This window comes from Eptesicus fuscus, chromosome 20 (assembly GCF_027574615.1).
Source record: "Eptesicus fuscus isolate TK198812 chromosome 20, DD_ASM_mEF_20220401, whole genome shotgun sequence".
In the NCBI taxonomy this organism is placed as follows: domain Eukaryota; kingdom Metazoa; phylum Chordata; class Mammalia; order Chiroptera; family Vespertilionidae; genus Eptesicus; species Eptesicus fuscus.
Window position 1 is genome coordinate 51,435,800 of NC_072492.1, and position 26,998 is coordinate 51,462,797.

At 64.3% G+C, this 26,998-nt stretch overlaps 2 protein-coding genes across 2 annotated transcripts; both read right to left on the bottom strand.

Annotated features, from left to right (window-relative positions):
- Positions 1–9,103: 9,103 nt before the first annotated feature.
- On the bottom strand, positions 9,104–12,228 carry CD7 (CD7 molecule). The gene is made up of 5 exons (XM_054709836.1): positions 12,147–12,228; positions 10,564–10,941; positions 10,233–10,366; positions 9,682–9,785; positions 9,104–9,408 (listed from the first exon to the last, which is right to left on the bottom strand). The coding sequence occupies exons 1-5, from the start codon at positions 12,226–12,228 to the stop codon at positions 9,357–9,359; spliced, it is 750 nt and encodes a 249-aa protein (XP_054565811.1). The 3' UTR covers positions 9,104–9,356.
- A 2,322-nt stretch (positions 12,229–14,550) lies between these two features.
- On the bottom strand, positions 14,551–26,000 carry SECTM1 (secreted and transmembrane 1). Its single transcript, XM_054709562.1, has 7 exons — positions 25,890–26,000; positions 16,958–17,032; positions 16,497–16,617; positions 15,743–16,075; positions 15,178–15,210; positions 14,824–15,013; positions 14,551–14,595 (listed from the first exon to the last, which is right to left on the bottom strand). The coding sequence occupies exons 3-7, from the start codon at positions 16,549–16,551 to the stop codon at positions 14,592–14,594; spliced, it is 615 nt and encodes a 204-aa protein (XP_054565537.1). The 5' UTR covers positions 16,552–16,617; positions 16,958–17,032; positions 25,890–26,000; the 3' UTR covers positions 14,551–14,591.
- Between the last annotated feature and the right edge of the window lie 998 nt (positions 26,001–26,998).

The window sequence follows — 26,998 nt, forward strand, 5'->3', positions numbered from 1 at the left end:
TGAGAGAGAAACATAGATCAGCCGCCTCCTGCACACTCCCTACTGGGGATGTGCCTGCAACCAAGGTACATGCCCTTGACCGGAATCGAACCTGGGACCCTTCAGTCCGCAGGCCGACGCTCTATCCACTGAGCCACACCGGTTAGCGCTTGACTGCCTGCTTTGTTGGAGTTCTATTTTCTTGGAAATCTAGCGGCGGAAAGGGTGGGTGCGAGTATGTCCTACCGCTTGGACATCCTGGGCTCCAGTCAGTGCCAGATAACCCTCCAGTCGGGGTGGGGGGAGGGGGACGGGGGCAAACTTACCAATAAAAATACAGGGCACCAGTTAACGTGCCCTCCAAATGAACAAGAAATAGTCCTTAGCATGTGCAATACAAACTACAGGGAGCCCAAGAAGATTGGTGGTTGCCTGGGCTGGGGGAGGGGGAGGGGAGGGAATGGAGAGGAACTGCCGATGGTGATGAAATGTGGTGTAAGTGCAGATGTGAGGATGGTTGCACAACTGTAAACACGGCCACCAGCGAGCTGCCCGCTTCCTGTAAGTGAACTTCACGCCAAGTGCTCTGCATCCCGACAAAGACCGTGCTGAACCCGGCGACTCCTTCCGGGGCCACGTTCTCGTCAGTCGGGGCCCGGACCGGCGACCGCGCGGTAGCCCTGCGGGGAAAGGAAGGCCCAGACCCACACGTGACCAGGTTGCCCGGGAGGGGGGGCGCTGGGACCCCGCTCCGATCTCAGGTTCGAGTTCCCACGCATCCTTCGGAGACTCCCGTGTGCCTGGACGGGAAATCACTGGAAGCCGCTCTTCTGGGAGACGCGGCAAGGAGGGCGGGCTGAGTTGTGCTGGGGGCGGGGGGGTCTCTGGACTGTGCGTCTCCCTCGCCCCGCGTCCCGTCCAGGCGCCCCATAAACACAAAACTCCCGACTGCCCACGCAAACCAGGCCCTCAATGGTGGAGCCCCGAGCCGGCTCCGCCTTAAATAGACATCCCTGGGCCATGATTGGTCCATTGGAATCACATGCTCGACCCTGGCCCAATCGCCGAGGCCGCGGCTTGCTGCACGGTGATTGGCCTGGTCTGGTCACGTGACGGATCTCGGGCCGCGCAGCTGACACCGGTCCCGCACCAGCCCGGCGCCTCTCGGATCCGCGGCCGCGGGACGCCTGGCCGCGCTGGGTTCCGGGGGCGTTTGCAGAGCGTCGGCCTGCGGACTGAAGGGTGCCCGGCGGGCGGGTCTCAGGACCGCATTGCACGCCTTTTGCTCCGAAGCCGAAGAGCAGTTACCTGTGTTTTTAAAGCAGCACGAAGGCAGCCCGGCTCGCAGTCACCCGTCCCGGCGCCGCGTCCCGCTTCCCCCGGTCCTGACGCTTCCCGTCATCTCCGGGGTCACCTCCCTGACTCATCGGCTTTGCCCACAAGGACGGACGGTCCGGAAGCGGAGAAACGGCGACCCCTGGAGGGGACGCCAGTGACTGCGAGGCCCGTTCCCAGCGGGGAGGTGGCCAACGTGCCACGGCTCTCGGGGCCAGCAGGGGGCGCCCGCGGGGGAGACCCCACTGGGGCGGAGGCCTCTGGAGGGGGCCGCGCAGCCCGGGGCTGGGCCAGGGCGGGGGGCGGGGGTTCCCGGATGACCAGGCCCCAAACACACGTCCCAGACTCCGGGGCAGTGAGCGAGCAGCACACTTTCCACCGGCGAGTCCAGCAGGACAGACATGATCAGACACGGGGCCAGCGCGGGGGCCATCCGTGACCGGAAGGCCCAGGACAGCCGCCGGCCTGGCTCAGCGGATGAGCGTTGACCTGTGAGCCAGGAGGTCACGTTGGATTCCGCGTCAAGGGCACATGCCGGGGTTGCAGGCTCCACCCTCGATCAGTGATTCTCTCATCATTTATGTTTCTGTCTCTCCCCCTCTCCCTTCCTCTCTGAAATCAATAAAAATATATTAAAAAAGAAAAGAAAGGTCCCAGAATGGCACGTTGACCTCTTATAAGGTCGGTGCTTGGAACAGACTGGATACAAGGAGGCTCTGTTTTCCTTCTTACGAGCATTTCTAATAAATAATTTATTTTCCTTTTATTTTTACTTGTGTAAATAGCTGGTCATCTGAATTAAAATATTAAAAAATAAACGGCATTTATTTTGTCCCCTGGCCTATCAGGGTGACCCCTGAGCCTCCAGGTCCCTTCCCTCTGAGAGCACAGGCCACTGAGAAAGTCGGGGGGCAGGATGGGGGAATGGGAGCAGTATTGTGGGCCTGAACCAGCTGGGAGGGGTGAGTTTGGGGGGAAAGAGTCCTGTAGGGCTGGGAGGGGGAGCAGGTGCCTGAGCATTGGCTGTAGGTGGAGCACACTGAGTATGTTTTTGTGGGGGCAGACTGGGGGGGGGTCCTGTGGGTGAGGGGCAGGCTGTGTGAGGGGCGGGCTGGGCGGGGGCAGGCTTGCCTGGGTCTGAGGTCCTCCAGGGCCTGAGGTCTCCAGGGCCTTCTCCCACGCCGCCACGGGGTCTCCTGCCCAGGACGGCTCCTGTTCCTGTTTTTCCACTGTAGGCTGAGTCATCCTCCCTGACCTGCGTCTGACAAGCAGGATCCCATGGTGACACGCCCCTGACATCCGCATTAGTAACCTGGCCAGCATCCACCGGGGAGGGGAGCCGGGGGCTGGCAGTGACGATGGGCTCAGGGTACGTCAGCTGAGCGATGGGAAAGATAACATTAGACTCTAAACCTGAGTCTTTACCAGGACCCGGATGGAGCCCCAGCCAAGGTCAGCTGGCCACACTGCTTTCTTCTTTTTAAACATGTTTTTATTGATGTCAGAGAGGAAGGGAGAGGGAGAGAGACACAGACACAAACAAATGATGAGAGAGAATCACAGATCGGCTGCCTCCTGCACGCCCCACACTGGGGATGGAGCCCCCAACCCTGGCATGTGCCCTGACTGGGAATCGAACCCTGGCCTCCTGGTTCATAGGTCGACGCTCAGCCCGTGGCCACACTTCTTAACTGTCCTGCCCACCAGGCGGTACAAGCCTCCCGCCCCTTGCAGGGCCAGCCCTAGGGCTGGACGAGAGCCCCAGCCAGAGCAGCGCCTCCCAGGGTCCCTTCAGGGCCCAGGCAGGCTGGCTTCTTTGGGCGACTCTGCCCAGTGTGACCCCCCTGTTGAGGCCTTGTCCAGGGCAGTGTCCACCCTGGGACGGGGGCAGCGAGCAGGCTGGTCTGGGGAAGGAGCACAGTGTGCCCGGGGACAGCGGCCTGAGGCCCCGGGCCTGTGTCTTCACGCCTGGCGTGTCACTTCTTACCCGTAGGAGACCTGCCTGCTCATGCCTCTCCCATTCAGTTCCAGGAGCTCTCTCTATGCTAAAAAAAAAAAAAAAGGCTCCTTGCCCTCTGTCCCCTCCAACTGCTCACATCACTGACTTTGGGGGGTGTGCCCTCCTGGTCACCAAAATCCCATCCTCTCGAGTTGGTTTTTAAAGTTTCTAAACCTGCCTGGCAGGCATGGCGCAGTGGTTGAGCATTGACCTATGAACCAGGAGGTCACAGTTCAATTCCCAGTCGGGGCACATGCTTGGGTTGTGGGCTTGATCCCCAGTGTGGGGCGTGCAGGCGGCAGCTGATCCATGATTCTCTGTCATCATTGATGTTTCTGTCTCTCTCCCCTCTCCCTTTCTCTCTGAAATCAATAAAAAATATTTTAAAAAATAAAGTTTGCAAACCCTGGGCCCCCAAACCACCCTGAGACGCTGTGGGGATACTCACTTCTCCAGGAGAGACCCTGTCCTTAGTCCGTGACCCTCGCCCAGACCACGGGGAAGTCACCGTGAGGCTGGGAGGGCCTCCACCTCTTGTCCACGCCCTGCCGGCTCTGGGCCTCAGCTGTCCCTCCCGTCCGTCAACAGGGGGCAGGACTGCATGGACTTGGCGCTCCCTCCCAGGCCTGGTGCTCGGACCGGACTGCTCCCCGCCCTGCCCCTGCCTGGTCCTGCCACCAGGGGGCAGCAGGCCCTCTGGAGAGCCCCAGGCTCTGGGCTGCGTGGCCCGGGAGGGAGGCACTGGCCGCTTTGCACACCTGGATGGACGAGGGCCCCAGGTCACCCACAGGGCGTTGGATGACCCCACTCGGGACCCAGCTCAGCCACTCAGCCACCGTGCGGGGTGAGGCCAGGCGCTGGGACACCATGGGAGAGCTTGTCACAGCAGGCAGGAAAGGCCTGGGGCTGCAGACGGAGAGGGGAGGGGATGCAGGAAGGTGTGGCGTGGAGGGGAGGGGAGGGAGCGGTGGAAACCATGGCACCGTAGGGCCCTGCCCTTGTTGGACCCTTCCCCGGGCTCCCTGGGAGCGGCCGGAGAAGCCTCAGGCCCCACAAAGCTGGCTCGGCCAGGCAAGGGTCCTGGGGTCGCTGGGGGGTGGGGTGGCCGACTGAGATGGGTGCTGGGCAGAGATGGCGGGAAGTTCCGTCCCAACTTGAGGGGGGTAGGGGGGGCCTGTCCTAGGAGGGGGAGCCCTGAGGGGCAGAGGGTGTCCCAGGCAGCGGAGGCACCTGTGGACGCGGGAGCTGGGGAGGTGGGGCTGAGAGAACAGGTCCCGGGGCCCAGGTTCTCACAGAAGCGAGAGCCGGATGTGGCCTCCCAGCCCACCTCCGAGGACCAGAGACAAACAGGAAGCCAGGCCGCAGGCCCTGGATGTGGATTGGCCTTGGGGTCTGGGCTGGCTGTTCTCAGGGTCACCAATGAGGCTCTGTCTCCTCTGGCCTCCGGGAGCCGCTCCCAGATCCCATAGCAGGCCTGGGGCTTACCACACCGGCCACAGGCACCTCCTGGGCCCTGTCAGCTACGGCCGGAGCCCCTCAAAGACCCCTGGGAGCCCTGGCCGGTGTGGCTCAGTGGATGGAGCATCGGCCTGTGGACCGAAGGGTCCTGGGTTGGATTCCTGTCAAGGGCACGTAGCTCAGTTGCAGGCTCCTCCCTGGCCCAGGCCCTGGTCAGGGCGCATGCAGGAGGCAACCAATCGATGTGCTTCTCTCACACCGATGTTTCTCTCTGTTTTTCCTTCTCTTGTCCACTCTTTCTAAAATCAATGGAAAAATATCTTCAGGTGAGGATTTAAAAAAATAAAATACAAGACTCCTGGCCCCTGGGCGGTTCGGGTCTGGCCCAGAGCCACCCCCCCCCCACCCTCCCCAACACACACACATACTTTCTGGCATCTTCCCCGGGGCCTGCAGGCAGGTGTTGACCTTAATCAGGAAACCTCAGGATTGCACTGAGCTGTGAGCACAGAGCTGGCGCTGCCCCCACACCCGCTGCGGGGCCCTGGGGGCAGAGCCCTGGGGTGGGGGAACCTGAGGGCAGGGCCTGAGACCCAGTGGGAAGTGCCTCTGGCATTCGCCGTCCACTCCGACCTGGAGGAACTGGCATTTCCTTAATGTGACCTCTGCCCCTTGCCCTCCTTTTGTTCAGACTGACCTCCCAGCACGCTGACTCGCCCCCTCCCTCTGCTGCAAGTCCAGTCCCTTCCTTTAGTCTCAGGCCCGCGGGACCTCAAGGCCCTGGCTGACTCGAGCTTGTCTTAGTAACAAAGCCTGCACAGGCCGGTCAAACCGGGACCCTGTCCAGGCTCGGAGTGCCAGCCCCAGGCCTGTGGAGCGGGAAGACCATGGCCACACCTGGGGGGCAGCAGAGCAGAGGTCGCGGGACATCGGGACCAGATGCACAGGCAGCGACCCCGAGCTCAGCTTAGTCCCTGGGTAACCCTCTCGGGCAGCCATGGAGGGCCAGGTTCTATTCTTATTTATTTATTTTTTAAATCTATTTTAATTGATGTCAGAGAGGAAGGGAGAGGGGGAGAGAGCTAGGAACATCCATGATGAGAGGGAATCATGGATCTGCTGCCTCCTGCACGCCTCACACGAGGATGGAGCCCACAACCCGGGCCTGTGCCCTGACGGGGAATTGAACCCTGACCTCCTGGTTCCTGGGTCGATGCTTAACCACTGAGCCACACCAGCCAGGCTCAGGCTCGGTTTTGCTAAAGGGGCTGCAGGGCCTGTGGCCTTGTGAGGACTAAACAACGCATTCAATGACCAGTGAAGCCAGCAGCTTGAGCCGGAGGGACAGGGAGGGGCTTGGTGGGGTGAGGAGCTGTGGGAGCCCCAGGCCGAGGGGGGTCCTCTGAGCAGGGAGGACCCCTGCCTGTGACCAATGTGTCCCCCGGGAGACCAGGGGGGCTCTGGGAGGCCCAGAATGCTGCTCACCCGCCACGGGGTGATCCGAGAATCTGCAAAGGGTAGGAGACAGGGCAGGAGGAGGAGGGGCAGAAAGAGATGTGGCAGGTGGGTGGGCTGGCTCCGAGGCCGGGGCCCCAGGCGCGGGGGCGGGGCGGGGGGGGGCAGCGCCCAGGGTGGGGGAGGCAGTAAGGCTGTGGCAGGGCCCAGGGCGGGGCCGAGTGCAGAGGGGCCCGGCTGAGCCTGAGGCTGGGACTTGAGCTTGGCCGGGCCTGCCGGTGGCTGTGGTTGTGGGAGTGCCGGGTGACTTACCCTCGGGCTGCTGCCTTACGGTGATGTTGTATCGCGAATCAGCGAGCTGGACAAGACGCCAAATGAGCCCGCTCGTCAGGAGTCATCTTCATTGCGCGCGGGTTCAGAGCGGATTGCCGGTCACATCCTGAGCACCCCAAGGAGGAAGCATTCTCTTTTTACATCTTTCTTAGGTCCCTGTGTAAGTTACTTTTTTTTTTAAAAATATATTTTATTGATTTTTTACAGAGAGGAAGGAGAGGGAGAGGAACAGAGAGTTGGAAACATCAATGAGAGAGAAAGATCAATCAGCTGCCTCCTGCACACCCTCCACTGGGGATGTGCCCGCAACCAAGGTACATGCCCTTGACCAGAATCGAACCTGGGACCCTTGAGTCCGCAGGCCGACGCTCCATCCACTGAGCCAAACCGGTTAGGACTGTGTAAGTTACTTTTACAGACAAGGTGCATCCTTGGGTGCCTATCGTATCTATACCTGGCATCAATATCAGGGTATCCGTTAGATGGCTCGTTTGCAAGGCCAGACAATTAAGTTTATCTTTTCTATTCAAGCAGAAAACAACGTTATTTCACAGTCTAAAAATAACAGAGTCGACGACGTACAGAGTAAGAGACCAAGAAGGGCAGAGTAGTTCAAACAGCAGCTTTTCCAAAGGGGGATTACTGTGCTTCGGGGTGAGAGACCCGGAACCAGGATGTGGTCCAAGCTTGTGTGATTGTGGGCAGAACGGGCTGGGGGAGCGATGGGGGAGGGGGCTCGGGAGGATGGGGCTGCAAAGCTGAGCGAAGCCGGGGCGGATGTCAAGCCAGTGGGGGCGTGAGAAGTTGGGGGGTGCTGCAGGCCCAGCCGCCTTTTCCTGCACCCCAACTGCAGCCCCCGGCCCGGCCGCACCGCAGTCTCAGGAAACCTCCTCGCCTCCTCCGTGGCGAGGCAGACAGGTGCCTGCGAGGAGAGGCCTGGGGGAGGGGCTGCCGACCCGCGGGGGCTGGTGGAGCCCGGACAGTCTGCCCGAGGCCCTTCTCCTCCCAGGACGTCTGGGCTCCCGCACCCTAAGGAGGGCTGCACCCCTCCCCTCGCCCAGCCCGGCCGGCCTTGGCGTGGGCCTTGTGGACAAGAAAGGGGCCATGAACTCAACCTGACAGGCTCAGGAGAGGCCTCCGAGGCGGCCTTTCGAACGCAGAGACCGAAGCCACCACACAGGGTGGTCTGAACGGACAACTCCTTCCCGGAAAGGGGGTCGCATGCGGGAGGCCGGCGTCTGCCTCGACAGGTGCCACACCTTTCAGCCGAGTGACCCTCTTCCCGGCCAGGACACACCGCTGCCCAGGACGGGACCCCGGAGCCTGGCCGGCATCTCGTTCCCGAACACCATCTCCGTGGCTGGGCCCTGCGTGCTCGTCCGATACCCACCGACATCAGAGGAGCTTTTCCTCTCCATTTCACTTGGTTGTTGGTGTCAACCCTCACCTGGGGGCGTTTTCCCATTGACTTTTAGAGAGGGTGGAAGGGACGGGAGGGACAGGGAGACCTCGATGGGAGAGAGAGACACGGCGATTGGTTGACCGGGAATCGAACCCGGAACCCTTCAGGCCATAGGCCGGCCGGTGCTCTGTCCATGGAGCCAAACCGGCGAGGGCTCCATTTTACTTTTCACCTGCCCTGCTCTCTCCCACCGCCCTGCCCTCACCAGCGGGCTTCAGGGAGCCCCCGTCCGACTCCGCCCTCGAATCTGACGTAGGAGATGAGGCGCCGAACGTGTGCCCGGCCCTGGCACATGTTCTCAGTCCCAGCAACTGTCACCAGTTTGGCTCCAATAAACTCGGAAACTCTTACGGGTTTGGATGTTTCTTACGGTGGTAGCTTCAACCCCTGAGGGTCCGCCAGGGCAGTGATCGGCAAACTCATCAGTCAACAGAGCCAAATACCAGCAGTACAACGATTGAAATGTCTTTTGAGAGCCAAATTTTTTCAACTTAAACTTCTTCTAACGCCACTTCTTCAAAATAGACTCGCCCAGGCCGTGGTATTTTGTGGAAGAGCCACACTCAAGGGGCCAAAGAGCCGCGTGTGGCTCGCGAGCCGCAGTTTGCTGACCACTGCGCCAGGGCATCCAGAACTGGTGGTTCTCATGGCCCACCTCCCCCTGCCCCCCGCCTCCATCTCTCCCCAACTCTGTCCAGGGCGGACTCCCAGCCCGCGGCCACCCTTGTCCTCAGTCGCAGGAAGAGCTGCCACCTGGTGGGGTCACAGGGCTCCTGGCCCCCCAGAGCAGGTGTGCTTCCCACCCCCACCCTGAGTCCCCCTGCCCGCCCCCCCCCACCTCCCTGCTGGGGCCAGCCCCGTGGTGCGGGGCGGAGGGCGGATTGAGGGGTGCCTGTGTTCCCCTCCTGGTGGCCGGGGTGGCCCAGAGGAGGCCTGAGGTGTGCACAGCGTGAAATTGCTGGGGGGGGGGGGTGCTCTGTGCAACCAAAGAGGAGGCAGTGAAAGGATGTAGCAGAAAACAGACCGTTGTGTCAATTAACTTAAAGGCATTATTTCCAGGACTCCTAATGTGTGGCGCTTTTATTTTATTTCTTGGTCAATCCTCCCCAGAGGTTATTTTTCCATTGATTTTTAGGGAGCGTGGAAGGGAGGAGGAGGAGGAGGAGAGAAACATCGATTGGTTGCTCCTACAAGGGCCCAACTTGCTGTTGTGCCGACTCTGCATCTGTGATTTCGCACCGTTTCCTCCTCCAGCTCTTCCCTCGAGGAGCTGAGCTCCTGGCTGCTCGGACCCGGGATCCGTGTTTCCTGCGGACTCGGCCTCCTCGCTGTTCGTCAGGCGGCTTCCCTGAGTCCCGAGGGGCCCAGGTCTGGTTGAGGGCGGACACTGGAGTCGACGAGGGGAGAAGAGAAGCCCTTTACTTCTGGCAATCCTGGGTCAGGCCAGGTGGCTCAGCACACAGTCCACCCGCCAGGCGTGCCGGCTGCCCGGACCCCAGCTGGTCCGTGGGAGGGGAAGGGCGGCTTGGTCTCTGGCGGCTCCCAGGGGCCAGGGGCAGCCCATGGGGTGAGCAGGGCAGCCTTGAGGGTGCGAGGCAGGCCGGAGAGCTTCCTGGAGGAGGCGCCAGGAGCAGGCGGGGCAGAGGCCGGGCCGGCTCACTGGTTGTGGTGGGGGATGGAGATGGTGTTCCGGCGGCTGCAGGACATGTCTTCGTAGATCACACACGTCATGCTCCTGTCCCGCGCCGAGCACATGTTCCTGATCTGCAAGGGAAAGCCTGTCTGTGCGGGCAGTGGGGGGTGGGGGTGCGGAGGATGACCTTGCCCCCGGGACCGTGTCGGGGGGATGGGGCCTGGGCTGGCACCAGCGGCCCAGGGGACCACCTCCCCGTCCTCTCCCACCTCGGACAGGTCCACACAGGCTCACACACCGATGTCACGCTCCGCACACACACATGCTCACACGCATGCACACTCGGTCATACATGGGCTTCACCCCTCAGACGTCCGACCAGGACCCGGCCCAGCCCCTGAGCATCCTGTGCCCTGAGTCCTTAGGGCTCCTGGCGGCTCCAGTTCTGGGTTCCTCTCCCACCTCGGCCTGGGAGCCCCCAGGGACCCCGATGGAGGGGACAGGGAGCCCCTTTCCTCCCCTCCCTGCTCCCGGGGCAGCCGGCCTGCGGGGACAGTGACCGCGAGGGGCACACTGACCTGCCTCCTCCTCAGCACACACGTGGCGGCCAGGCCCAGCACGACCAGGAGGCAGCCCATGGCCAGGGCCACGGGGAAGGTGAAGTGGGCCAGCTGAGTCCCGGGGCAGGCGTTGGCCGCTGGGGACAGTGTGTCTGGAAGAAGTGAGGAGAGTCCATGAGAGTCTTCAGGGTGCAGATGGGGGGGGGGGGCTCCCAGTGGGGGCGAAATCCAGGAGGCTCCCTGGAGGAGGCGGGCTGAAGCTGGAGTGGAGGGAAGGGGCCCAGGAGGGGCAGGGAGAGCCGGTCTGGGCGGCAGGGGCGGCGTGGCCCCCAGGGTGGGCGCTGCCTACCTGTCACCACCACCGTGGTGCCGGCGCCCCAGCCCTTCCCCTCCCCCATGATGGCCTCGCAGAAGTAGGTGCCGGTGTCCTCCGGCCGCAGGCGCTGCACGGTGATGGTCAGGCGGTCCGTGGGCCCCGAGAAGACGACGCGGCCCTGGAACCGCTCGTCCACGGTGGGGGCGCTCGCCCCGTCGTAGTACGTCACCTTGCGCGTCTTCGGCAGATGGCCTTGCCTCAGGTGGACCCCGAGCAGGGTCCCGTTCACGTGGACGGAGCAGGTGATGTTGGTGGAGCCCCCCTCGGGGGTGACTGTGTAGAGGGGGGACTGCCACACGTCTGCAGGGAGGACCCGCCCGTCACCGCCGGCCTGGCCGCGGGCGGACCCCTCTGCAGGGGGCGGCGGTGGGGAGAAGGGGCCCCCCCCCCCCCGACACGGCCCCACAGGCGGGGCCCCTTGTGGGAGCCTGAAGCTGCTCCAGGCGCCAGCACGGGGTCTGGGGGAGGGGGATGTTCTGGATTCTGAAGGGTCCCTGGGGGCCCCGAGGGGCCAGGCGGCCTGCGCCCTCTCCCCGCCGCCAGGGCCGGGCAGGGGCAGCTGGAGCTGGGGTTTCTTCCTTCCGGAGCAGCGGCCCTTTGTGGGCAGCCCTGACCCCTCCCTGGCTCTCCACCGACTCTCTCAAACGGCAGCCCAGGGCCGGCCGGTGGCTGTGCTGACCGCAGGGTCATCCTGGTACGTCCGGCTCCCGAGTTCGATCGCAGGGCACGGACAAGAACCAACCCGTGCGTAAGTGGAACAGCAAGTCCATGTTCCGCTCTCTCTCAAGTCAATCAACAAACTTAAACCTTTTAAATTAAATGACAGCCCCCGGATAGCTGGAGAGGGAGAAGCACGGACCGGCTGCCTCCTGCACGAGCTCGGGCCGGGAATCCGGCCGCAGCCCTTTGGAGCATGAGCCCCCGCCTGGGACAACACAGCCTTCTCACGGGATCCGAACCTCGGCGTCTCGGTCAAATCCTGCCACTTTTGGGGGCACAAGGGTTGTGGCAGCTAGGCCCACCCGCCCCTCGGGGTATCTGGTCTCCCTGTCCTGCTGCAGAACTTCCCGCGTGTCTGTTTGAAAAAGAAAACGAGGCCCGGCCCGCGTGGCTCAGTGGGTGAGTGTCAACCCAGGAGCCAGGAGGTCACAGCTCCATTCCCGGTCGGGGCACAGGCCTGGGCTGCGGGCTCGATCCCCTGTGCGGGGCGTGCAGGAGGCAGCCGATCAGTGATCCTCTCTCATCATTGATGTTTCTCTCTCTCTCCCTCTTCCTCTCTGACAACAAGAACAGACACTACAAAGAAAAAAGCTAAACGGCAGTCCCTCTGACGGGGCGCTGGCTCCCTGTGGAAGGACCCGGACACGGAGGGAAGACACAGGACGGACGCAGCGCCAGGCGGCTCAGCCCGCAGCCCCTGTCCAGGTGCCCTCGTTCTGTGACGGCCCCGAGGGAAGGGCAGGCTCCACCCCACCGCCCCTCGTGGGAAGGCGCGTCCCTAGCAGGAGAGCAGGCGGCAGAGGGGAGCTGAGCCCAAGAGGACTGGTCAGCCTTACCTCCAGCAGGCGGGGGGTCGGCGGCGGCCAGCACCAGGAGCACGGGGAGCAGAGGCAGCCCGGGGGCCACGCTCCCTGCCATCCTGCCACCGGCCCAGGGGCAGGGGCAAGGCAGGGCCCCACGGGCAGCAGCAGCAGCGACTCTCCCAGTCCAAGACCCAGCTGTGTGCCAGCGCCTGGGAGGTGCTGCCCCCAAGCCCGATGAAAGGTCACTTCCTGGGTGGGCGGGGCGGGTGGGGCGGGAGGCCGGCAGCGAGGGGGGAGGTGGTGGGGCCTCGGAGGGCTTCTTGGAGGCAGGTCCCTGGATGAACAGGAACCTGAGGCCCAGGCTGGGCGGGTGGGCCCCGCTCCCCCATGTCCTGCCGAGTGCCCTTGGGGTGGCAGGCTGTCCTGGCCCCTCCCCGGCTGCATCTCCTCGGGGCACATCAGGGCAATGGAGACAGCGGGGAGGGGGCCCAGGGCCAGGAGGAGGGGCCCCTGGTTGGGGTGGGGTCAGGCTCCTGCAGCCCTGGTCCTCTGGGCCATCTTCTAGGAGGACCTCACTCATCCTAGAGACCTGGGCTCTTGCAGTCACCGCGGGGGGGGGTGGGGGTGGGGGCAGGCTGGCTGTCCCGCAGGGAAGGCCTGGGAACACAGACCCAGCGGGAGGCGGGCCACCCACGGACCCAGACGCAGCTCTTTCCACGTGTCCGGCCGGGTGTGCGGCCCCCCACCCACCGTCACCTCAAGAGTAAAATGACTTTTTTGTTGTTTTGCTTTTTGTTGTTAATCCTCACCCAAGGATACTTTTCCATTGATTTTTAGAGAGAGAGGGAGGAAGGGGGGAGGGGGAGAGAAACGTCGATGTGAGAGAGACACATGGATTGGTTGCCTCCTGCATGTGCCCCGACCAGGCCCGGACCAGACCTGCACCCCAGGGACACGCCCGTGCCCTTGACCAGGAAGCAAACCCGAGACCCAAACCGGAGACCCTTGGGTCAGCAACCGATGCTCTAGCCGCTGAGAAAACCGGCCGGGGCTCAGGGTGACCTTTGACTTCCCGAAATGCAGCCATGCTTTGGCCGATGGAAAAGCGTAACTTCCTGTGGCCCCAGAGCAGGGGCCTGGGTGCCCTGCCCGGTGCCTGCAGCCAGCCATGCCCCCCGCGGCGGCACAACCAGGCCCTGCAGTGGCCGAACCTATCTTAGCCCCCGGGGGTTCTGGGCCCTGGCGCCTGGGAAGCCGCGGGGAACAGGGTCCCATCACCGTGGGGAGGAGCCGCCGGGATGTCCAGAGCCTGCCTCCCTGATGCCTGAGAGGGTGAGACTCTCCGGCACAAAGCTTTTACGCATTTTTTTTTTTTTTAGGTTTTACGGATTTTTTCATTTACAAAATGTGTATGTCCCTGATCACTGGACGGTTCGCCCATCATGTTATTTTATTCGCTTCAAGAGTTGGCGTTAGGGCCCAGCTGGTGTGGCTCAGGGGCTGAGCGGTGACCGGTGAACCAGAAGGCAGGGCTGGATTCCAGGTCAGGGCACAGGCCCGGGCTGCAGGCTCCAACCCAGTGGGGGGTGTGCAGGAGGCAGTCAATCCATGAGTCCCTCTCATTGTTGATGTTTCTCTCTCTCTCTCTCCCTCTCCCTTCCTCTCTGAAATCAATAAAAATATATTTTTTAGAAAGTTAGCCTTAGGGATGAGGCACTAGATACACTACTTGTAGTTAAAGCTCTGATGTACTCAGTAAAGATGGACTCTGTTCAGTGGCATGGTGGTGGTGATGAAGGCGTGTGGCAGTGGTTTTGGGGTGGGGAAGGGCCAGCGGACAGGGCCGCGGGGGGCGGGGGGAGGAGCGGGGGGGGGGGGCACAGCTAAGGCCCGCAGTGCCCTGCCCACCTCTTTCCAGAGGAACGTGTGCCCCCTCGTGGTGGAGGTGGGCACACAGCATCTTGGGCCTCTAACCGCCCCACCTTGGCCTAGCCACTGCAGGCAGGAGGGTCCCCAAAACTTATTCTTGGTCAGAGTCAAGCAAAGAGTAGGCCCAAGATCAACTACAGACCAAACCTGGAGCATGCTGGAGGCACAGCTGGTCCCCAGGAGCCCCCTCCCTGCCTGGGAAGGAGGGGTGCAGAGGGGCTGGTCCCCTTAGGGCAAGGGCTCTGGAGCTTAAGATGTTCACGTTTAGGTGGTGGGAGAGGAGCCGAGAGGGAGGGAGGTGGAGCAGGCTGAGCCCTGGCTCTGGTGTGAGTGACCAGCAGGCCTGCTCTCCCGAGGGGCCGCCTGGGTGGGCAGGAGCTCCCTCGCCGAAGGCCCCTGCACACGGCCAGGCCTCTGCCTCCCTCTGCGCCTCAGGCACCGTCCACCAGAGCGGGGCTGGGGCACAGGGAGGCTCCGCTGCGGGGGGTCGGCAGCCTTGGGGGTGGGTGGGTGCAGGGGCCTGCTTCCGCTCGGATGGGCATCGCCTACTCACCTGCGGAGGGAGGGAGGGCGGGGGGCGTGAGTGATGGGGCTGTGCATGCTCAGGCACACGCAGACATGCGTGTGCCACGTGTCCTGGGTCTCACGGAAGTCCAGCCCCACACGGCCCTCCAGGGTGTCCTGGGGACAACGGGGGGCCGGCAGCTGGTGGAGTCCTCTGAGACCCTGGCTCCCCCACTCCCCGCCCAGCCCACAGGCCAGGGGCGGGCCTTGCACCTACGGGAACTGAACGTGCGTGGGGCGACCAAGGTTCCTGCGCCAGAACGGGAGGCCTCCCAGCGCCAGGATGCAGAGCAGCAGCACGGGGACCAGGATGAGGGCCACGTGCAGCCGCCCCGGGGGCGGGTCCTGGGCCGAGTGCAGGTCCTGGGCCGGGCGGGGGTCCTGGGCCGGGCGAGGGTCCTGAGTCCCTATGGCAGCAGGAATCAGGGGGTGCCCGTGGCCTCCTGGGACACACCCATGGGGACAGCACCCGGCCAGAAGCCCAGGGACAGACAGTGTGCAGGGAACGGGGTGCGCAGGCGCCCGTGGGGGGCCGGGCTCCCCCACTGCAGCTCCGGAGAAGGATACCTACCCCAGGGGGGCGTGGAGGGCTGCTCGGGAGGCTCTGCAGGGAGATAAGGGTGGTCAGGGGGCCCCCGGGGGCCGGCCTGAGGCAGCCCCACCTCCCACTGGCCCAGGTGCCAGGAGCCCTGGGTTCAGGAGTCCCACCAGGGCCCGTGGGGCAGGGGCTGTGGAGACTTCAGTGCCGAGCAAAGGAAGAGGGGCGGGGCGGCGAGGGGGACTTAGGGGGCGAGGGGGCAGTGCTCCTGGGCGGACAGGACCGGGGAGGGTGTCCGAGCACAAGGGTGGCCCCGGGAACCGAGGGGGCTGGTGTTCCAGGAGGTCACAGCGGGCACAGAGCTCAGGGAGAGGCGAGGCGGTTGGGGTGGTCTCAGCTGATTGGTTCCATTTTCTCAGTGAACCAAAGTGGGCGGGTCTTAAGGGAGCAAGGGGACAGGCGGGTGGTCGGAGAGGAGGCCCCGGCGCCAGGCGGACAGTGTCCGGGGGGCACTGGACATGGAGAGAAGTCGCAGCGACTGCGGGGACGCAGGGGAGGCCTCCCCAGGTCTGGGGGGAGTTGAGGCCCCGCCCCTCACCTGAAACGTTCAGGGTCGTGCATAACTGCTCGGTCTGGCCCCCCACGAGGGTCCACTGGTACTCCCCCGCCTGGCTGGCCCGGGCTTCCTCCGTCACCATCCTCGCCGAGGGCCCCTCGACACAGAGCCGCCACCCGTCCCAGGAGGAGCACCCCGGGGCCGCCTGGGTGAAGACGAGCCGGCAGTCCCCCCGGCGCTGGCAGTCCCCCCGGCCGGGGGCCCGCAGGCAGACGCTGACGTGGAGGAAGGGGTTGGAGATGTTGCAGGTCATCTCGGCGGGCGCCCCCCTGGTCACCGACACCACGCCCTCCGTGCAGACAGGGTCGTCCCAGGCTGTGGGGGGGACATTCACACGTGGCCACGGCTGGGCCTCAGCACGTTCACCCACAGCCCTCCCTGGGGCCACGGTCAGTCCCTGGGCCTGCGCTGGCCTGGGCGTGCCCCTTCCCCCACTGCCGCCCCCCGCCCCCGCCCCCCCTCCGAGAGAGAGAGAGAGAGAGAGAGAGAGAGAGGGAGAGGGAGAGAGAGAGAGAGGAAGAGAGAGAGAGGGAGAGAGAGAGGAGGGAGAGAGAGGGAGGGAGAGGGAGAGAGAGGGGGAGGGAGAAAGAGAGAGAGAGAGAGAGAGAGAGAGAGGAAGAGAGAGAGAGAGAGAGAGAGAGAGAGGGAGAGAGAGAGAGAGGGAGAGGGAGGGAGGGAGAGAGAGGGAGGGAGAGGGAGAGAGAGGGAGGCGGGGGGGGGGGGGGATCGGACTCACCTCCTGCCCCAGCGCCCTGGGAGATGAGCGTGAGCAGGAGGGCCCAGAGCAGCATTGTGGGGACGGGGCGGGGTGCTGAGGTCTAAGTGGCCAGCAGGATCCGAGGCCTCATTGGTTCTCCCTGGAGGAAGGGAAGCCCATGGGTCACAGGGCTGCAGGGGCCGGGGCAGGCGGGCCAGGCTCCTGACCATGGTGCCGAGGCCAGCACCTACCCCTGCCCCCAGCTGTCCCCCTCTCCGGCGCCTCTGGCTGTCAGAGAAGCGCCCCTGGGAGGGTACCTGCTTCATCCTGGGGTTCACCCTTTTGGTTCAAGAATAAAACTCGCAAAGTGCCTGGGGGGCGGGCGATGGGGACGCTCAGCCTCAGAGGGGCCCTGGCCTGGCAGCACCCTGCCCACCGTGGACGCCCGGCCCATCCCACTCCCGCGTCCCAGCGCTGGGCGCCAGGGACATTGGGCTCACTTGCCGGATTTGCTTGTAGGGACCGGAAGCTTCTTCCTGAGGAGCTCGCAGCTGTGGCAGCGCCGACTCCAGTTCCTGTGGAACAAGGGGCCCATGTGGCCACGGGGAAGGTGACAGTCACCCCAAGTGCTAAGAACTCTTGAAAGCCAGGCCAGTGTGGCTCCGTGGCTGAGCGCCGACCTATGAACCAGGAGGTCAGGGTTCCATTCCTGGTCAGGGCACAGGTCCCGGTTTCGGGGTCACTCCCTCTCCCTTCCTCTCTGAAAACAATACTAATATGTTTTTCAAATAAATAAAGTGCTTTAAAATGGCTTGTCAGTCCATTTGTTGACCCTTTGATAAAAAGCAGCCTTTTGGGGGTCAGGCAGGGCAGAGGGGTCGTAGACCGTCAGAGGGCTCCCTGAGCCGCTCCCCCCCGCCCCACCCCCCACCCCCCACCCCCCCTATTCCCTCAGGAGCGTCTCAAGTTAGCGTGTTAGCGTCCGTGTTGCCACAGGGCGTGAGCCGCACGGACACGTTATCACGGACTAAAGTCCACTGAGGGGCCAGGGGTCAGTCCTGGGCTGCACGCCGTCCAGCACTGCGGCCTCCCGCCCGGGTCTCTGCCCTGACACCCCCGTGCGCAGTGCTGGCCCCGCCCCAGCCCTGGCAGACGCCCATCTTCTCACGGCCTCAGAGTTTCCCATTTCCCAGAAGTGTCGGCTGGGGCACTTGGGTTTTGCGCGGATTGTTGGTTTCGTAAGGTGCTGACTTGAGAGAGAGGAAGGGGGGAGACACTTGTTTCTGCTCCTTCACTGGCTGGTTCTTTTCTTCTTCTTCCTTTTCTCTGGGAAAGGGAACGAGGAAGGAAAGGCCCGCGGCTCCCAGAGGGAGAGCGCCCATTGGCTGATTCTTGTATGTGCCCTGACCAGGGATCGAACCCACAACCGTGGCAGATCTGGACGATGCGCTAACCAACTGAGCTACCCAGCCAGGGCAGTCACTGTTCTCACAGCGGGAAGGTCTGACCGGGAACGGGACGCTGCGAGGCCCACGGGCCCACGGGCCTTGCTGTCCTGGCCGTCTTACCTGCACCCCTGGCCGGAGCCCTGGCACCAGCTGAGGGAAGACCCTGCCCGTGCCCACAGGGAGCCAGGCAGCCCTCAGGCCCCGCCTCCTTCTGCTCAAGAACAGGCTGTGGGGCCTCTGAGGCCCTGAGCCCCTGCAGGACGCCCCCCCCCCCTTCGGGGAAGCCCTGGCCTCGGGGCACGGCTCCTGTGCCTCAGACATTGAGGGCTCCTCGGCCCTGACACCTCCGGGGACCTCGGCAGAGCCTTTGGCCCCACACTCGCCGGGGAGTCGGACGTGGGTCCCGCTGACCCAGACCCCGGGGGCGGAGGAGGCGGGCCACACTGACCCTTTGCTGAGGTACAGACACGCTCCCCAGGGCCCGCCCACTCCAGCCCCAAAGAGGAGGGGGAGGCAGACCTGAGCCTGGGAGGGTCCTCAGGGAACCAAAGCTAGAGGAGCCCTCGGCCACCCACAGGCTGGTGCGAGTGAGTGCCTGGCACACCCGCCGCGAGCCCAGCGGCACGGAGGCAGCCAGGGCCTCTGCCCAGACGTGCGCTCCTCCCGGTGACGTGGGGACCAGCAGGAGGCGGGCGCCCCCCTGGCAGGCGAGGCCAGGTCTTCGGAGTCAGGGAGGAGACTGCCCTCGGGACCTTCCTCCTCACACCTTCTCCTGACGTGTCCTGCTCATCCTTCTGATAAACCCCGCATTCCACGCTCCAGGCCACCTTTCTGAAATGCTGGCTGAGTCAGTGGACAGATGGGCCGTCTCTCAAGCCCAGGCCTGGGAGCTCCAGCGGGGTCAGGGACTCTGTCGGCTGAGCCACCTCTTCCATGCAGCCTCCCATGATCGCTCTGCAGCCCCGACCCCACCCACGCCCACTCGGGCACCCAGCACAGGGGGCGGGCCACCTCAGCTGAGCTGGGCAGGTCAAAGGTCAGCCTTAACGTCCCTGGACCAAGCACCACGATGAGGTGAGTGACCTGGCGGGGTTGTGTCTGCGTGTCACAGGCTGACCGCACAGGTGGACTTCGGCAGGGAGAGTGTGTTGACAAGTGAAAGGAAAGCGAAAGAGAGGCAGCCAGGCCTCTGTCACAAACAGAAGAGGGAGCCGGGCCAGTGTGGCTCAGGGGATAGAGCTCGGCCTGCGGACTGAAGGGTCCCCGGTTCAATTCCAGTCAAGGGCACAGGCCCAGGTTGCGGGCTTGATCCCCAGTGGGGGCGAGCAGGAGGCAGCCGAACAATGATTCTCTCTCATCACTGATGTTTCCATCTCTCCCCCTCTCCCTTCCTCTCTGACATCAATAAAGACATATTTTAAAAAAGAATCAGAGAGTGAACTCCAGAGGCCCCGGGGGTGGGGCCTCGCTGCCCGGCCTGGCCACCTTTGCTGTCGGGCGTTCTCTCTGCCGCCGCCTCCAGGCCCCACCTGCCTCCCTGGTCTCCCCCCCCGCCCCCCCCCCCGGTCGGTTTTCACGACACCTCAGACCCTGAGTCCTAGAACTGTTTGACGTGGACTCAGCCTTAAACACCGTTATCTACTTGAGCCTCTCCCTGGCAGACACGCCTGTGGCCACGGGACGTGCTGTGTGTGCACGGCCCCTCCCGCCGCCTGGTGTTCCCGTGGATGTGACCTCGGGAAAGATGGCCCGGCCGGCTCCGCTGTGTCCTGGGAGGCGAGTCTGAGGCGGGGTGTCCCCCGGGGAGGTGTCTGCCCGCTGAGGCGGGGCTCCCGGGGGGCAGGCCTGGTCAGGTGCAGGCCGCTCTGAACCTGCCCGAGGCCCTGCCCGTCCCCGGAAGCCCCGCATGACGGCAGAGTCTGGGTAAAGAGAATCCTGACACACCTTTGCCCCTAAACCGAAACCACCGCAGGCAGGCGCCACAGCCTGCCCAGCCCCCGTCACGCTGGTGGCATGGAGAGCCGGCTCTGCATCTTGGCCAGCGCCTGGCATTCGGCCCAAACCACTGTGCCACCCAGGTGTGTCCCTACCGGCCGCACACGGACAGCCTGAGACCCACCAGGCCTCCCGGAGCCGGCGGCAGGGGCGGGCGGGGCGGCTGAGGTGGGCTACCAGTCTGCGCCTGTCCCAGCGGCCCCTCGCAGTGACTCCCACCCCAGGGACCCGCACCGCGAGGGAGGGTGTCCCCCTGGGAGCAGGTGAGCCCGGAGGATGGGAGCAGGGACTAGACTGGACCTGCGCTAACCACCCGCCGCCCCCCCCCCCCCCCCCGCATTGAAGGCGGCTGGGGCACCTCCTTCGGCTGAGACCAGCTGCTAGAGCGCCTGCGGCCCTGGCGGGAAGGGGCCAGGGGAGGAGGGGGCTGGGGCGCCAGCCTGCGAGGGGGACTTCCCGCCCCGACGGGATTTATCAGGAAGAACTGTCGGCGCAGCGCGCAGCCCCTCTGAATGTCCCTCTGTGGTGTGAGCATGTTCCGGGCGGTATCTGGGAGAGGGACCCAGCTGGGGAGGCAGGTCCCCGTCTGGGCCAGGCTAACCAACTCCCCACAGCCTTTGCCGGACTGTCCCCGCTGCCTGGCTGCCCCGTCCCCCATCCTAGTTCCTGTGCTGGAAGCACATCCCTCCCCCCCGCCCCCCGCCCCCCGCACAGTCCCCGAGACAGGAGGGCTCCCCACCCAGCCGCGTGGAAGGCAGTTTTCATTCTTCAGGGCACCACCCGTGGGGCCGAACTCACAGACACGAAAGGGGCGGTGCGCCCCACGCACCCCTTGGTCAGGGCGGTGCCGGGCTCACTGCTGCTTGACCGACGTTTGTGAGCGTAGGTGCTGTGTGCGCGGGAGCGGGAGTCCACGCGTGTGTGCGCCCCCAGGAGTGCCCGTGCCCGTGCGCCAGTGTGGGTGCAGGTGTGTGCCCGAGTGCGCGCCCCGACCCGCTGGACGTGGGCGGGGCGCAGGGCACATCTCTGCCCACCCCACCCCCTCGCCCTCCAGAGCCGGGCCCAGCGCCCCGCAGCTCCGTCCTCTCCCCTCGGGGCGGGCACCCTGCGCCCCGGCGGACGGACAGGTCTGGCACTGGGAGCCCCGTCTCGGCGGCAAGAGGGGAGTCCCGCGCGCGCGCTCTTCGGCGATCCGGAGTCCAGGGAGCCCCTCCAAACTCGGAGCCTCGTCCCGTCCTCCGAGCCCCCCTCCCGCCCGAGCGCCCCTCACCTGCTCCCGGCGGCCAGCACCTCCTCGAAGTGCGGCAGCCGCTGGTCTGCGCGCGGAGCCGGGACCGAGAGGAAAACGGGAGGCTCCAGGGCGGAGCCGCGCGGTGGAGGCGGAGGCCGCGGGGGTGAGGCCCCAGGGGCGCGGGAGGCGCCACCCCAAGTCCCAGATGCAAGGAACCGCGGTTATGGGAAGTCACTTGAGTTGTGGGAACGGGCCACGGGGAAGGAAGAAGCATGGCTTTCTTGGCAGCGAGTCCCTCCCTCCGTCTGTGTCTCCGCGCTTTGCGCTTTGGGTGGAAGTTCCGGGAACAGCAGGCGCCTCCAGGAGAGCAGCCTTGCTGGGCGCTGGGCGGGCCGCCCCAGGGACGGGCCCCAGGCTCCCCGGTGCGTGGCGTGCAGGCTGAGGATTGTGGGAAATGCGGCTGGGTCCCCCTGCGGGTGCCCAGGGGCCTGCGGGTGGGAGTCAGGTGCTCCCTGAACAGGGGGGTCCCCCCGGGGCGCCAGGGAGGCTGTGCAGGCTCAGGCCCTGGAGACTCCTGTGCGGGGCATTCCGGGAGGGAGACCTCTGCGCTCCTGGTGGGTTTGTTGTCGTGAAGTTAATCCTCACGGAGGACATTCCCCCCATTGCTTCTCAGAGAGAGTGGGAGGGGAGAATGGATCGGTCCCAGTTGGATGGAAGAGGACAAAGTCCCCCAGGATGTCCCGAAGGGTTAGCCTTGGGCAGATGGAAGGAGCGGGTCCTCACAGGACCACCCACAGCACCTGTGCAGGGTGAAGCGCAGCCCCTGCCCACCCAGAGGGCACAGAGGCACTGGAGAGGGGCCCACACGTGACGACCCAGCCGGGACCAGGACGCCACCCAGGTCCTCTCTCAGGCCCAACCGGGGGCTTGTCCCTGAGGCCACCGCCCAAGTCAGCCCGCCCTTCCCTCCAGTCCAGCCCGCCGAGGCCCCCGCTCAGCTCCGCTCGGGCAGGTCCCTGGGGCCGTCCAGGCAGGAGGTCAGTCTTTGTCCCTCACAACAGGTGCTGTGGTTGGAGGACGTGGTAAAGCAGTTAATCTGAAGAGGACGGCTCGCTCTGCAGCCGCACAAACCACGGGCCTGGAGACAGTGAGCCAGCCGGTGCCTCTCGGCTCATCTCACTCCCTCGTGGACGTGGACGGTCCTTCTGTAACGTAGCAGGACTTTCCTGTGCAGACACGCACACGCACCCATCGCGGGTGGCTTTCCTGGGTCTACGGGCGACGGGCTGTCATCCTGGTGGGCGAGCCTCCTCTGTCCTGTGCCTGCTTCTCTGGGCATCTCAAGGTTTGTCCGGAGCCACAGTCGTGCCACACGACGTGTGGTTTCCTTTTCCTGAGGTGCTGGGATTTCCAAGATTTCCCTTACGGCTGACTTCCTGTTTCACCAAACCCGTACTCAGCAGCTTGTTCTCGATATCGCAGGAAGGCCTGATGGGTACCTTTCCGTTACCCTCCTCTCGCTCCTGTCTTCACCCTCCGCGTCCCCCCTTCACTGGCAGCAGGCCTGTGCCTGACGGTCCTGCACCCCATCAATTGTTGCACCCATCCTGTCCTCTGATGGCTGAAGTGAGTTCTGGGGTCCCGTCAGGGTCAGTGAGGGGTGCTGATCTCGCACACTCGAGGCTGGATTGGAAACATATTTTATTGATTTTTAGAGAAAGAGGAAGGGAGAGGGATAGAGAGAAAGAAACATCAATGAAAGAGAAACATCATTGATCAGCTGCCTCCTGCATGCCCCCTACTGAGGATTGAGCCTGCAACTCGGGCATGTGCCCTGACCAGGAATCGAATCAGTGACCTCTTGGTTCCTGGTGAACCCCCACTCTGGCCTGTGGTCTTGACCCCCCACGGGGCATAAGGAGGAGGTCGTGTCTGTCCTTGAAACAAATGAGGCATCTCACCTCCAATCCTTCCTGACCACCCAGCTCTACCCCCACTTCCCACCCCCTCCCTGGGCCCGGCCTCCCTCTGGTCCCCAAACAGCAAGGCCCCCCCATTGTCTGGTCCTCTGAGCTCAGGGGGATCCTGCCTGATGGGCCCACCTGGGCACGCGGGGGTGGGCAGGAAGCCGGCGCAGGGACAGTGGGCATGTGGGTCCGCCTAGGGTAGCGGGTCTGAGCCAATGCGGCCTCTCCCAGGCACGGGGTGTGTGGAGCTGAGTGTGGAGTTCAGAGCCACTCCCATGGGATCCTCACCCACAGGGGCCTGGCTCCCCCACGGCTTTGACAGCAAACACCCCTCCTCCGTCCTCAGCGTTTTCCACGTAAGTGCCAGGTGCAAGCACCACCGGCTCCACGCGCGGTGGGGACAGTTCTGGCCCAAGAAGGTGGCCGTGCCGGCCAGGACCAGCCGCCCGGGGAGCGAAGGGGCCGCTCCACACTCTGGTCCAGAGCGGGCTGCCGGGCGGGGGGAGTCCGAGCCGAGGCCCTGGCTCCACGTGTAGCGTGGGAAACAGCAGGGGATTTCATGACCTCCTCCCCGACGCCGTCCTGACACGTGGGAAACACGGGCTTGCTTCGTGAATGTGCGGGCAGCGTAGATTGTAGGCTGCACGCGTTAATTTGATAGCTTCGTTCTCAGAGGTTTTCTGGGTATAAAACTGCGAGAATCAGGCCATCTTCTAAGAACCGCAGTCCTGTCCCTCGAGCCATGGGCATAAAGAGACTTTTAAGCTTTAGTCACGTCTGTCACCCAGAGACACCGCTGAAACCCGGGCTGAGGGTGTGAGCGCCGACCAGCCCAGCGTCCCCAGAGCCGACGTCTGGAGTCCCCACTTTCAAAGGGGAGCAGAATGTTTGGCTTTACCCGCGGGCCGTGCCGGGGTGTCTGCCACATGGTGCGCCCCGACCTCCAGGGCCCGCGCCCCGACCCCGGGCCGGCGTGTCACTTTCCCGCGCTGCTTGTTGTCTTTAAAAAGCTTGGATGCGAAGGAGCTGGCGTTTAAGCTGTGCCAGGTGACCCTGGTGTCAACCCTCTCAGCAAGACATAAGCATCGTGTCTGGTGTCTGCAGGCTGCCCAGCCGCCTCCCCTCCCCTTCCGGGGCCTCCCTCAGCATCAGGCCCTCCCCAGGCTGTGCCGCAGCTCCTGCAGCCGAGGGCAGCCGTTGGCCGGGATGCAGGGCCCTGGACTTGGACAAGACCCCCTTTTCTCCACTTCTCAGGGGACTTTCCTTGGATGGGAGCCCAGCCGAGCAGCTGCACCCAGCGATTGGGGCGGTCAGCCCGGCGGGAACTTGGCTGCTCGAGGCCCGAGACCCTCAGGGACAAGCCAGGCCGCTCCTCACCGGCCTCACCCGCCTGGAGGTGAGCGCACCCGTGTGAGCGCGGCCTGTCCTCGGGGCCTGGCACGGGCGAGCCCCAAACGGGCGTGGCGGTCCCTAGAGCCTGACCTGGACCCCGAGCAGGGCTGTGGGCCGTGGCCGCGCGGTTTCCTGGGAGAACCAGTCACAGCAAGAGGTAAATGTTAAGTCCACGTCCCCAAGGCAGCATGGTGGTCGGGGCCTCCCGTCTGTCCCAGCCGGACACAGCCCTGCGCCCCGGAAACCCAGGCACCTCACGCAGGTGCTCACTCAGACCCACACTCGGCACGCGTGCACACATGCGCACATCCCAGTGAACACACGCCACGCCACAGCCTCGCACGGCCTCGCACCTGCTCACACATTCATGGCCCGTCTCCAGGGCCTGGCTGGTCACAGAGGGGCCGGGGTGGGGGACTCCCAGGGGAAGGGGCTCGGACACCCACAGGGACACAGAGAGCCCCGGCCCCAGCCTCACCCACCAGCCGGTCCCTGTGGGGAGAGGACCTGGGATCCCGGCATCCACATCCCGACTTCCCAGCTCAGGAGGCTGCGCTGGGAGCGGCCCAGCCCGCGGTGCTGGGCGGCTTTGGGCTCCTGGACCCGGGTCACCGCTTGGGGCAGGGCAGTGCCCGGGTCCAGGGTCCACGCCGCCCGGAACGACCACCAGGGGGCGCTGCTGGCACACGGTGCGTGGCTCCGAGTCACGGCCTGGAGCGCTGCCCCCGCTGCCCCCGCCCCCGCCCGGAGGGAGCCGCTTACCCCGCACCGCGGCTGCCGGCTCCTCCCAGAGGCGGCCGAGCCGCCTTCCTTCCGACGCCCAGTCCCGGCCCCGCCGACCGGAGCCCGGAGGCAGCTTCCCCCGTCCGTCTGGGCGCCCGTCAAACCGAGGGGGAGACGGCCGCGGCGGTTAGACTGCTCGGCCCGAGCGGGGAAGGGACGGCTGACTTGCCCGTCCACTTGGCGAGTCCCCCAGAGGCCTCGCCTCAGGCACACGTCCTGGGGAAGGCCTTTCGCTTAAGCACGGACACCCCACTGTGCCCCCAGAACGCCCATGTGGAAGCCCGAACCCCGTGGGATGGCATCAGGAGGAGGGTCTCAGGAGCTCATTAAAGCTAATGAGGCCCTAACCGGTGTGGCTCAGTGGACAGAGCGTCGGCCTGCGGACTGAAGGGTCCCAGGTTCGATTCCGGTCGGGGGCATGTACCTTGGTTGCGGGCACATCCCCAGTAGCGGGTGTGCAAGAGGCAGCTGATCGATGTTTCTCTCCCATCGATGTTTCTAACTCTCTCTCCCTCTCCCTTCCTCTCTGTAAAATATCAATAAAATATATTAAAAAAAAAAAAAAAGCTAATGAGGTCATAGGATGAGCCCTGATCGGGTAGGATGGTGGCCTTACCGGAAGGGGAAGGGAGGTGGTTCCGGTTCAAAATGGCGGCTCAAGATGGCCTCCCGGGGAGAGTCCTGATGGCGGTCCAAGATGGCGGCTCAAGGTGGCCTCCCGGGGAGAGTCCTGATGGCGGTCCAAGATGGCGGCTCAAGATGGCCTCCGGGGAGAGCCGTGAACTCAGCTTCCCAGGGAAACACTGAAGCTACAGTCACACAAGGAACAACTTCCTCTGAGAACCCCGAACCCCGGCATCTCGCCCCTTTACAAAGAGGGAGCCCACGTCCGTGTGCCGAGGCGCCCCGGCTCAGCTGCGGGCACACAGGCCCCAGGCCGGGCCCCTGTACCTGCTCCGTTTTGCTGTGAACCCACAACTCCTTTAACAGTAAATCTTCAAAAATATGTCCTTTTAAATGAGTCTTTTAAAGTGGAAAGGAGAACCAAAGAGTGGGGACATGTAGGTAAAATGGAAATAACTGGCAATGGCCCGTCTCTGAAATGCAGGGAGTCTGCTCTTGGCAGGGAGAGCGGACCCGCTTCAAGCCGCAGAGGATGAGGCCCTGACGGGCCAGGGGGCCCCGGGGGCCGCTCCGGGCGAAGACCACAGAGGGACGGCGCGCAACGTGGGACCCGCGGGTCCCGACCCAGAGGGACAAGTACCAAGATGGCGCCGGCACCAGGGCGAGGGGGCCTGGCACGTGGCGACCAGCGAAGGAGGTGGTGACTCAGCAGTTTCAAGGTGTGGAGGGCGGAGCCTCACAGGCGTATGCAGATCAGCCCAGGGCATGATGGGAAACAAGCCTTTATATTCCCAGGCGGCGGTTGTCCCTCCTTTCCCTGGGACGCCCGGAGGAGGGAGGCGCCCGCTGGGTGAGAGGGTCCCGGGAACAGGGTGGGCAGAGGGGGAGTTAAGGGGCCCAAACTGTCCAGTGCGGCCTGGGCATGAGCTCAGGGGCTGGGTTCTGTGAGGTTCTGTCCGGTTCCATCTTGATTCCTAAGGTTCTGTCTGGTTCCATTAGGTCCTGTCTGGGTCCATCAGGTGCCATCCGGTGTCGTCCGGATCCGGCTGGTGCCATCTTGTTCCTTTAGGTTTCATCTGGCTCCGGCAGGTGAGGCTGGTT

Bases quoted from the DNA above. Each gene is read 5' to 3' on its own strand.
- CD7 (XM_054709836.1), bottom strand. From the start codon at position 12,228: ATGGCAGGGAGCGTGGCCCCCGGGCTGCCTCTGCTCCCCGTGCTCCTG. The intron at 10,942-12,146 runs GTAAGGCTGACC...CGCCCCCTGCAG, and splicing joins CGACCCCCCGCCTGCTGGAG to AGGGGTCCGCCCGCGGCCAG. The intron at 9,409-9,681 runs GTGAGCCGGCCC...CGTCGACTCCAG, and splicing joins TCCATCCCCCACCACAACCA to TGTCCGCCCTCAACCAGACC.
- SECTM1 (XM_054709562.1), bottom strand. From the start codon at position 16,551: ATGCTGCTCTGGGCCCTCCTGCTCACGCTCATCTCCCAGGGCGCTGGG. The intron at 16,076-16,496 runs GTGAGTCCGATC...TCCCCCCCACAG, and splicing joins CCAGGGCGCTGGGGCAGGAG to CCTGGGACGACCCTGTCTGC. The intron at 15,014-15,177 runs GTAGGTATCCTT...CTGCTGCCATAG, and splicing joins GCCCTCCACGCCCCCCTGGG to GGACTCAGGACCCTCGCCCG.